General features: G+C 46.4%; 1 protein-coding gene across 1 annotated transcript in view; it reads left to right on the plus strand.

Moving 5' to 3' along the window:
- LOC117368704 (transient receptor potential cation channel subfamily M member 4-like) overlaps positions 1-11762 on the plus strand; it is a 72672-nt gene extending 60910 nt beyond the window's left edge. Inside the window, exons 21-24 of the mRNA XM_033962447.1 lie at positions 8913-9094; positions 9853-9985; positions 10161-10233; positions 10361-11762. Coding sequence (XP_033818338.1) covers positions 8913-9094; positions 9853-9985; positions 10161-10233; positions 10361-10468 — 496 coding nt within the window. The 3' untranslated portion in view covers positions 10469-11762. The remainder of the gene's footprint in view (positions 1-8912; positions 9095-9852; positions 9986-10160; positions 10234-10360) is intronic.
- Positions 11763-12242: the final 480 nt, after the last annotated feature.

The raw sequence follows: 12242 nt of genomic DNA on the forward strand, positions 1-12242 counted from the left end.
CTTACAGACACAAACCCATACCTTGCCACTCAAAGCAACAAAACTCCAACAGCTTCCCAACTAGCTGACCATTTCAAACTCAAGATCATCAAAATCAGAACTACCTTCAACAACTCAACCACCACACTCAACGAGTTAATAACTACCCCCACAACAGAAGAAGACATAACAGCAGACAGAACATGGGCCACCTTCCCAACTCTACAATGGCCTGAACTGAACCGACTATATAAAAAATACAGCCACACCTCATGCGACTTGAACTACTGCCCATCGTATCTACTCACAAATGCCTCCCCTAAATTCAAAACCAGCCTCATGCAGTGGATACAAAGCACTCTCATAGAAGGCCAATTCCCACAAGATCTAGGAGAGATCATAATCACACCCATACTGAAAGACCAAAAAGGTCCTGTAGACACACCTACCAACTATAGACCGATCGCTTCGATCCCACTCTATGTCAAGCTGATTGAAGGACTTGTGGCTCAATACCTCTCTAACTACTTAGCTGACCACAATATACTTCACTCATCCCAATCAGGATTTAGATCTTACCACAGCACGGAAACACTACTAGCAACACTACTGGACATAGCCCGACAACACCTCAGTAAAGGTCACAGGATCCTAATTATCCAACTAGATCTCTCCGCAGCCTTTGATCTAGTTGATCATACCATACTACTCCAGATACTTGATGCAATAGGGATCTCAGGGGTGGTGTACAACTGGTTCCAAGGATACCTTAAAACAAGAACTTACAGAGTTAAGATAAACGATACGAAATCCAACAAATGGTCTAATCCATGTGGAGTCCCTCAGGGATCTCCACTTTCACCCATTCTATTCAACCTCTACATCTCTTCCCTTGGTACCACTCTAGACAACCTAAATGTAACATCCTTCAGTTATGCAGACGACATAACTATCCTCCTCCCCTTCGAAACCCAAGACAACTCCGCAACTGGACACTTGGAAACAATACTGGACGAAGTAGAAAAATGGATGACAAACCACAAATTAAAACTAAACTCGGACAAAACCAAATTCTTAATGCTTGAAACGGACAAAATCCCATCCATAACAGACCTGGAAATTAAAACTATCAAATACCCAATCCAGACCTCCCTCAAAATCCTGGGAGTGCTGATAGATAGATGCTGCACTATGCAGACTCAAATCAACAAAACTACCCAAAAAGCATTCTTCACAATGCGCAACTTAAGAAAAATAAGAAAATTCTTCGACAAAGAACACTACAGGATCATTGTTCAATCCCTGGTACTAGGACTTGTGGACTACTGCAATATCCTATATCTACCATGTCCTACAAAAATGATAAAAAAACTACAGACCATTCAGAACACAGCTCTCAGACTAATCTATTCCCTCGGAAAATATGACCACATAACTAACGCCTACCTAGACTCACATTGGCTACCGATTAGAGCCAGAATCCAATTCAAACTATACTGTCTAATCTTCAAAGTACTCAACGGTACAGCACCTGCCTATCTAATCGATCGTCTAAACCGTAACCTTCCACCCAGAATAAGAAGATCACTGACACCATTCTCATACCCACCACTCAACGGCACTCATCGCAAAAAGCTTTATGATAACCTCATAGCAACACATGCAGCAAAACTCGAACCCTCCATAACCAGATTGTTAACCTCAACATCTGACTTCAAAGCATTCCGTAAAGAAATCAAAACGCTACTTTTCAAAAAGCATATTCAAAACACCTAATCTCACTCTCCTCTTCCACGTACACCGACCAGGTTTACCCACTCCCTGGCACCATACCCTCAACCGACCAAAAAAAAATAAAAAATAAAAAAAATAAATGAAAAATCAAAACCAATTCATCCTACCGAATCATATTACCTACCAACGCCTGGAAAAGATTTGATATGTAATGTAATATAACTGCTTTCATCCAATGTTACTAAGACTATACTCATTCTGTTACTATGTCTTACCCTAAATGTCATGTACCCTCCTGGAAATGTCCAGCTTCTTCTTATGTAATCCGCTTTGAACCGCAAGGTACAAGCGGAATAGAAATCACTAATGTAATGTAATGTAATGTAGCACATTGCTACTTGATTGTCCATTCGAAGGAGGAGGACTTGGGGGCAGAGAAGATGATGAAAGGCCTTGAGGGCATAATAGATCGCTCTGAGCTCCTTGAAATTGATGTGAAATTTCTGATTCCTGGTGGTCCAAAGACCCTGAGTCTGAAGATCGTCCATATGAGCCCCCCAGGCATAAGGGGATGCATCCATTGTGATGACCTTGTGATGAGGGGGTAAGTGAAAAAGGAGACCTCTGGATAGATTGGAAGAGGTAATCCACCATTGAAGAAACCACAGAAGAGATGATATTACAGATATATGTTGTGATAGGCGATCTGTCGCTCGAGACCACTGAGAAGCAAGGGTCCACTGAGGAGTGTGAAGGTGTAGTCTTGCCAGTGGTGTCACATGGACAGTGAAAGCCATATGGCCTAGCAGAACCATCAAGTGCCTTGCCGAGATGGATTGAAGAGGAAGCAGTTGCTGACAAAGGCGGATGAGAGCCTGAAGACGATCTTGAGGAAGAAACGCTCTCATGAGAGTAGTATCTAGGATTGCCCTAATGAACTGCAGACGTTGAGTTGGAAGAAGATGTGATTTGGGGAAGTTGACTTTGAATCCTTGAACCTGAAGAAAAGAGATGGTTTGAGATGTCGCATGGACCATGTCCTGAGAGGATACCGCCTTGATTAACCAGTTGTCCAGGTGAGGAAAGACATGAAGGCCGTGTGAACGGAGAGATGCGGCCACTACAATCAGGCACTTCATGAAAACTCTGGGAGAAGATTCCAGGACAAAGGGAAGAACCTTGTACTGGTAATGACATCGATTGATTTGAAAATGGAGGTACTTCCTGGAATCCAGATGAATTGGAATATGTGTGTAGGCTTCCTTGAGATCCAGAGAGCATAGCCAGTTGTTCTGCTTGAGGAGAGGATAAAGCAGGGCGAGAGAAAGCATCTTGAATTTCTCCTTGACTAGAAATTTGTTGAGAGCTCTGAGATCCAAAATGGGTCTCAGTCCTCCGGTATTCTTGGGAACTAAGAAGTAACGGGAGTAGAATCCCTACTGCTGCTGATTGAGGGGAACTTCCTCATTGGCATTCAGAAGGAGAAGGGATTGAACCTCCTGCAGATGAAGGGAGGACTATGCAGGATCCAAAGCAGACTCTCTTGGAAGATGGTCTGGTGGAAGGGTGTGAAAATTGAGGGTGTAACCCTGATGAATGATGGTACAGACCCAGAGGTCTGATGTTATGAGCTCCCAGCAGGGCTATGAAAGATTGGAGATGGCCTCCGATGGGCTGAGGCAATGCAGAATGATAACATTGGCTATGCTCTGAAGAAATATGTCAAAAAGGCTTTGAAGGCTTTTGGGGGGCAGCCTGTTGTTTTTGCTGCAGACATGGTTGTTGTTGTCTCTGTCTCCTGGGTTGAGGTGGAGCAGGAGTTGCAGGTTTTGCAGCAAACCTCCTCTGATAGGAAGAAGCTGGTCTGAAGGTAGAGGCTTCTTTTTTGACTTGACCAGAATGTCCCATCTGGTCTCATGAGCAGACAACTTCTGGGTAGCCATGTCCATGGAGGGACCAAAAATCTCATCCCCTAGACAAGGTGCATTTGCTAACCTGTCTTGATGGTTGACGTCTAGCTCAGAAACCTGAAGCCAGGCCAGACGTCGCATGGCCACCGACATTGCTGCAGCACATGAAGTGAGTTCACGGTATCGTAGGTGGAACAAACCATGCATTTGTGGAGCTGGAGCAGGTCGGAAATAATATGCTGGAAAGCAGGAAGCTTACATTCTGGAAGATATTTCTGGAACGTGGCAACTTGTTTGACTAAATGCTTCATGTAGAAGGAGAAGTGAAAATTGTACTTGCCAGACCGGTTGACTAACATGACCTTGCCCTCTCTGCCAGGAGATACAGAGGCATACACACTAGCCCCGAGGATTTCTTTAAGGTAGATTCTACCAAGAGAGACTCATGTGGAAGTCGGAGTTTGTCAAACCTAGGACTAGGTACCACCCTATACAAAGAGTCCAACTTACGAGGAGCCACAGGGATAGTACGTGATGTTTCCAAATTTTTTGTGAAAATAGTCTTGTAATATATCATAGAAGGGAAACTTGAGGAGTTCCTTGGGTGGTTGATCGTAATTAGAGAATGACACGGTGGTTGTTACCCGCGGCTAGCCACGGGTATCCCGCCAAAACGGTGACCAAAAAAAAAAAGATCACCGCGAGATCGGGGACAAGGCCATTCACCGGCCCGTGGAGCAGTGAATGGTTAGCATGCGCGGTGAAGAGCATTTGATCCGGCAGCCCCCTCTCTCCCGCCGGCCGTCCATGCATCTCCCTCCCTCCCTCCTTTTCCCTTACCTTCTCTTGTTGAAACTGGCGATTTCTATAAGGCTATGTGCTGTATTACAGCCGGAGCCTTGAAGTTGCATCGCGTTGCCTGCTGGGAAAGTCTCCTCCGATGCAACTTCCTGTTTCCGGTTGCATCGGAGGAGACTTTTCTAGCAGGCAACCCGACGCGACTTCAAGGCTCCGGCTGCAATACAGCACATAACCTTATAGAAATCGCTAGTTTCAACAAGTGAAGGTAAGGGAAAGGGAGGGAGAGAGGGAGGGAAATCCACGGCTGGCCGGCAGGAGGGAGCTGCTGGACCACGTGAAGGGTGCTGGGGGTGGGGAGATGGAGAGGAGAAGACGCTAAAGAATGGTTATCTGTGGGGATTGGGATGGGGACGGGGACAAATTCTGTCCCTGTGTCAATCTCTACCAAGGAGTAGAGTAAGTCATTTTAATTATGACTAATAAGTAGAAACATAGAAGATGACGGCAGATAAGGGCCATAGCCCATCAGGTCTGCCCACTCTACTGACCCACCCCCAAGTCTATCCTAGGGATCCCACTCCTTGTGACAGGTTCCCTTGGCTTAACCCTCTAAGGGATCCCACATGGGCATCCCATTTGCTCTTAAATTCTTGCACGATGTTTGCCTCGATCACCTGCACCGGGAACTCGTTCCAAGGATCAACCACTCTCTCGGTGAAGAAATATTTCCTGGTGTCGCCATGAAATTTCCCGCCCCTGAGTTTGAGCAGATGCCCTCTTGTGGCTGAGGGTCCTTTGAGAAAGAGAATCTCTTTTTCCATCTCGATATGGCCGGTAATATACTTAAATGTCTCGATCATGTCTCCTCTCTCCCTATGTTCCTCGAGTGAGTACAGCCACAAATTTTTCAGCCTTTCCTCGTACGATAGATCCTTGAGCGCCGAGACCATCCTGGTGGCCATCCGTTGCACCGACTCTACTCTCAGCACATCTTTTCGGTAGTGTGGCCTCCAGAATTGCACACAGTATTCCAAATGAGTTCTCACCATGGTTCTGTATTATGACTTCAGGCTTCCGGTTGACGAAACTCCTGCGGTTGCAGCCTAACAACTGTCTTGCCTTAGATGAAGCCTTCTCCAGATGATCAGCAGTTTTCATGTCTGCGCTGATGATCACTCCCAAGTCTCGTTCTGTTGAAGTTCTAGCTAAGGTCTCACCATTCAAGGTATAAGTTCTGCAAGGATTGCCGAGGTGCATAATCTTGTATTTCTTAGCGTTGAAGCCCAGCTGCCAGGTTGAGGACCAAAGCTCCAACAAATGTAGGTCCTGTGTCATACTATCGGGTGAATTGCCGTCTCTCACTATTTTGCATAGTTTGGCGTCGTCAGCGAATAACATTATCTTACCTTGAAGGCCCTGAGTTAGGTCCCCTATGAATATGTTGAAAAGGAGCAGGCCCAAGACTGAGCCCTGCGGTACTCCACTGGTCACCTCCGATGTTTTAGAGAGGGTACCGTTAACTACCACCCTCTGAAGTCTGCCACTCAGCCAGTCATTGACCCATGTAGTTAGTGTTTCTCCCAGCCCCATTGATTTCATCTTGCTCAACAGCCTGCGATGCGGGACACTATCGAAAGCTTTGCTGAAGTCTAGGTATACAACGTCCATGGATTCTCCCAAGTCTAGCTGTTTTGTTACCCAGTCAAAGAAGCTGATGAGATTGGATTGGCAGGACCTACCTTTGGTGAATCCGTGTTGACTGGGATCCCGTAGATTCTCCTCATCCAAGATTGTGTCTAATTTACGTTTGATTAGTGTTTCCATGAGTTTGCATACAATTGATCTGATCTAAAATGTCTACTACTAGCGAATTCCAAGCTTCAATTAAGATATTTACATCATTATCATGCACATTTTGAGCATTGATGTTACCATGAGACCTGCAATAGGAGAGTACAAAGAAATGAAATCATAAATTGATCAGACTAGGGGATATTCAGTAAGGAGACAATTCTGTAACTTGCTGCACTCATACTATGTACTAAGCTCTAGTTTTATAAGGTCATCTGCTTGCCATGACAGAATATTTATGGCTATATTCATTGTAACATGCCACGAAAGTAAGAGGGAGGGAGGTAGATAGATAGGCCGCACGAGAGGAGCTGAAGGGTGGTAGAAAGGAACAGATGGTGAAGGAGGGAGGGAAGGGTGGTGGTGGAAAGGAATAGAACAGACATTGAAGGAGGGTGGAGAGGAACAGACCCTGAAGGGAAATTTGGAAGACAGAGTGGGGAGAAGACACTGGAAGGAAAGACAGATGCCAGACTATGGGGGAGCGGAGGAAAGAAGATGGGTGCCAGACCAATTGGGGGGGGGGTGAAGGGAGAGGCACAGTAACAGAGCAAATGGAAGACACAGAGAGAAGACACACAGTGGATGGAAGGAATTGAATGAGAAGATGAGGAAAGCAGAAACCAGACAACAAAGGTAGAAAAAAAAATTCTAGTTATTTCCTTTTGCTTTAGGATAAAGTAGTATATTAGTTGTGTTGATACAATGTATAAACAAAGCCCTGACAGCTGAACATCTCTTTCTCTAGTTCAGCAGCCAGAACTTTGATGTATAAGGAAGGAATAAGCTAAATATTGCAGTACTGAGGCTAATATGGATGCTGCCGGGTAGTGACAGGGCGGTGAATGGGATGGCAGTGACGGTGACAGGGTGGTGAAAGGGATGGCGGTGACGGTGACAAGGCGGTGAAAGGGATGGCGGTGACGGTGACGAGGTGGTAAAGGGAATGGCGGTGACGGGGCGGTGAAGGGGACGGTGGGACAGGGACGGGGCAGTGACAGGGATTTTTTCCCTGTGTCATTCTCTAATCATAATCCAAGGCATCCAGGAACTGTTTAGATCTTTTAGAATCAGCTTCCAGTTGGATGGACAAGGTCTCAGACATCTCCCGTAGAAACTTGGAGAAAGAAGATTTTTCAGACACTAGAGGAGCATCTTGAGAAAAGTGGTGAATGGATTCGTCATCTAAAGAACCCTTATCTTCAGACAGAATAGATTCTTGATCAAAATCTATCCAAAGGTTTGAATCTTGAGTTGTCCGGGATCGGTGCCGAGCATTCGGTGTCGAAGGCTCAAGATGTTTTAACTTCCACAGTGCCTTTCCAGACAGCACCGATGTTGTCTCAGGTGATGTCTGGGTTGAGGACAACCGGTGTCGGTGAATCATCGGTGTCGGCTCCTTAACCAGAAGTGGCGGCACCGATGCAGACTCCAGTGCAGATACACCATGTGTCGAGGGTTCAGACCGGACTGGCACAGGGGGACATGGGCAGAATTTGAGTCAGCACCAGAATTTGTAATTGTTCACGTAATTCCTCTCTTAGCAACTCTTGGATCTGTTGCTTGAGAGTAAGCACTGGTACCACTGGCTTTTTTGCAGGTACCTTTGGTGCGGTTCTATGCTCCGGCGATGAAGAGGCCGATGTCGAGGCACTCACCGAGATCGGAGCGAAGCGCTTCTTGGACCTCCTCGAGGTCAGCAGGACTTGACTCACTGCTGCTTTGACCTGAGGCCTAGAAGGGGTGGTGAAAGGCTTCTTAGCCAGCTTACCCACTGAAGTATGTGACACCGAAGATGGTTCCACCAATGTCGATTGATTCGGTGTTGATTTGGTCAGTGCCGCCAACGTCGGCAGTGATGTCGAATCACCTTCCATTGTGACACCGAAAAGGAGGCACTGCTGAATAAGGAGGTTCTTGAGAGTCCTCTTCTGCGGGGACAAACAGCGGGAACAGTTTTCTGGACGGTGCTCGGGCCCGAAGCACTGGAGATGCCAGCAATGCGGGTCAGTCATGGAGATGGGGCGAACACAATGTCCACACTTTTTGAAACCCGAAGGGAAGACGGCCTTAGCTAAATTAAAATCCGAGGTCAAGTTGGTCGAACAGGCCCTGATGGGCTGAACCCGCAAAAGAGAAAAAACAAAAATTTGTACTTTTTTTTTTTACTAAAATTAACTTAACAAAGAAAAGAAAAACAAAACTGACTGAAAAGTCAGAGATCCGCGAGAGCGGGAAGGCAGCAGAGAAAAAAGTTTCAACGGTTGTTGAAAAAACGCGTCTTCTTAGCTCCGCGGAAACTAAGAAACTGAGGGACCGCTCTACATCAGGTGGGAAGGCACTCGTGCATGCGCGGTTCAGGTTATTGCAAACTTTCTAAAGTCTTAAAGTGGCAATGCACTTTTAAAGTGGTCCGTACTGGGGCTCCGTCGGTGACATCACCCATACGTAAGAATATGCTGCCTGCTTGTCCTGGGATAAACCTGTGAATGAAGTGAAAGGTTAAGTCTTCTCCAAGTCTTAGCTCAAACTGCAGTGGGGATTAGAACTTAATCACTGTATACAAGAAGGTAGGATAAATCTTTTGCACTCCCACCTCTATCATTTCTAACAGGTTCCATGTGTCCCTCTCCACAGCTACACGTTCTCAAAAGTCCAAGAGAACAGTGACATTTACTGGAAATTCCAGCGGTACAATCTGATCGTGGAGTACCACAACCGGCCTGTGTTGGCTCCACCCTTCATCATTATCAGTCATATCCATACATTTATCAAACGCAAGATACGCAAAGTGGAATCCATGAAAGTGAAACACTTCAGTAAGTGTCCCATAGGAGCCTGGTCAGGGGCAAAAAGTGTGCTGGTCTGTTTCTGTCTGCATTTCCCTGCTTATATGTTGCCATTACAGGTGGACTATTGGCCGAGGCTACCACTGGCCAGTAACTACCGAAAGGAAAAACAAAAAGGGGATGCTCTTTGGACGCTCCTCTGGCATGGAGACGTATTTGGAATACTGAGCATCTATAAGCTATTGAGTGGAAAAGACTGCATTATTGTTGATAGACTGGGGGTTATGGTGAGATGTGTACCTGGACCTTTTTATGTGAAGTTCACAGCAGTACCCCCTGAAGTGCCCTACTGCTCTGCTGGAATGTCTGTGTGACCATTCTACTAAGAATGCCAGCCCCTCCTACATCCCAATGGCTTGTTTTGAGCGTTTTTCTTTTGGATGACTTTTTCCCCCCCCAAAAAAAAATGGTTTACAAAGTTAAGATGCACATCTGAAAAATACAAGATAGATGTTTTGCAGTTTTGAAAATGGCCATGGATTTTTGTGTATTTTCCGCAAAATGTCCAAGCTCAGATTTAGATGTTATATCGAAAATGCCCCTCCACATTTGTTTATTACTTATGATGTAATCACTTTGGATCCCATTTATGGGCAAAGAAGCAGCATGTAACTTTTCAATTATATGTAAACCACTTAGGTGTCTCTGATGATAGGCAGTGTAGCCAATATTTAATATACTTCGAAACCATGGATAGCTTGATACTTACGTGTGTGTATGTTTTGCAGAGCTCCAGCTGGAGGGACCTCAGGATAGCCGAATGCTTATCTGGGAAGCTGTGCAGAAGGAGAATTACCTGGTGAATGTTGCAAAAATGAAAAGGGATAGTGACACAGAGCGTCTGCGAAGGACATCTCAGAAGTAAGGTTGGAATGGGGGAGTTGTGCAACTGTGTGTGGGTTGGGGCTGCCAGGTACATCTCAGAAGTCAGACTGGTGAAGCAATGATGGGGGAAGGGGCCTCTGTGACAACTCAGGGAAAGAGAAAAGCAATGTTATTGTCCCTTTTTCATAAACTCTCCTTTTGTGTCATGTAGGGTGGATCAGGCCTTGAAACATTTAACAAAGATCAAGGATCAAGACCAAAGGTTAAAAGCGCTAGAATCTGAGGTACAGATATAAAAAGAGCCCTGTGTGACAATGTACTGCTTCTGCCTGTGCTGTACCTGTCCTGTATACCAGAGTGTGCATAGAGTACAGTGTCAACATCACACTCATGCCAACCGTTTTCTTGCAGATGGAATGTTTAAACAGCGCCATCTCATGGATGATAGAGGCTCTGTCCCAGAGCGAAGTCATAAAATGCACTACACCACCCCCCAGGCTAAAGCGGAGTAAGTGCTAGGAATGGGGTGCAGATCACCACCTTCAATCCCTGTACAGAAGGGCATTTGCTTACACAAGCTCCTTGGAAGTTTTACTCATGCCCCTTCTCTCCTCAACAAATTGAAGATGAGGATGCCTCCCTAGCTTCAGAAGCCATGAGGGTAGGGTTCCTCTCTACCCAAAACCTCTACCCCAGACTGACCTTACTCATCATTGCATACACAGCTACTCCTGCCCTGGACCATAATAGCAAACCAAACACCTCCTTTGGAAAAGAGACAGTTCCAATGGAATTAACCCAGGGAGACTCCAGACAGCTCCAACTGGACCTGATAGGAGAGACTCCAGACCCTTCCTCAGGAGAAGATATAGATTCAGAAAGATCCCCGCTGGACCAGTCCAGGGAAACTCTACACCTTCCTCAGAAAAAAAGACAGCTCTAATGAACTTGTCCAGAGAGATGCCAGACAATTCCAATTGGATCAGTTAGGAAATTCTCCAGACTCTTCCTCAGGAGACAGCTCCAGTGGAATTTGTCTAGTAAGACCCAGGGGAGCACCAATTGTACAAAATAGGAGAGATGCGTGAAACTCTCAGACAGCTCCAAGGGGACTAGTCCAGAGAGAGTAAAGATGGTTCCAATTGGATTAATTAGGAACGACTCCAAACTCTTCCTCAGGAAAAGAGACAGATTCATCGAGGCCAGTCCAGGGAGTCTCCAAACCTTTCTTTAAGAGCTCTGATGGAACCAGGACAATATGGACAGATTCACTCTTTGGATAATTTCCTAAAATAGAAGTCCATATATTTAGATGGCTTGGGGAAATCCACTGCTTATTCCTAGGATAAGCAGCATAAAATCTGTTTTACTACTTGGGATCTTGCTAGATATTTGTGACCTGGGTTGGCCACTGCTAGAAACTAGGCTTGATGGACCTTTGGTCTGTCCCAGTATATCAATTCTTATTAGTTGTCTTTCTCTGGCAATCAGAGTAGAGAATGACATGGTGACTGTTACCCCACGGATAGCCACGGGGAACCAGCAGGAACTTGGGGGGGGGGGTTAGGAAAGACTGGTTGCCTCCATGCCCTCCTTGGCATGATTGCACATCTAGCAGCAGCCCCCCTCCCTCCCTATCGCCAGTCAAACAGCCCCTCCTAACCCTCACACCCTCCCTCCCGATGGAGGACAGAAAAAAAACAAAAACAAATCTGTGAGTGCAATTCCTGGGTCAGGCCCTTCGCACCTCCCGGAGTGGCATACCAGCATGTTGGAACAGAAGCTTCCTGCACATGTGACGCAGGGCTGTTTGGACCGGAATTTTTTTGCCGAATCCCTCTTTCTGATGTAACTTCCAGCCGGAAATTATATCAGAAGAAGCAACTCGGCAGCAAGAAGGTTCCAGACCTGTGTGCAGGAAGTTTCTGTTCCAACAGGCTGGTATGCCCACACCGGGAGGTGTGAAGGGGCTGACTCAAGAGGTTTGTTTGGGGGGGGGTTCGTCTGCCATCAGGAGTGAGAGTGCAAGGATTGGCATGAGGAAGGGGGGCTGCTACTGTATCCGTGAAAGGGGGAGAGGGGTTTGGGGGGATTTTGCCATCCATCGGGAGGGTGTGAAGGTTGGGAGGCTGTTGGACCAGCGATAGGGAGAGAGGGGGACTGCTGCTGCTGGACTCGCAAGGGGGTGCTGCTGCTGGACTTGTGAGGGGGGCACCTGCTGCTGCATCACCCACAAAGGGAGAGGGAGTTGCTTGGGCTGCTGGATGTGGATCGACTGGAGCTGAAGGGAGAC

Source organism: Geotrypetes seraphini, chromosome 10 (assembly GCF_902459505.1).
Source record: "Geotrypetes seraphini chromosome 10, aGeoSer1.1, whole genome shotgun sequence".
Lineage (NCBI taxonomy): Eukaryota > Metazoa > Chordata > Amphibia > Gymnophiona > Dermophiidae > Geotrypetes > Geotrypetes seraphini.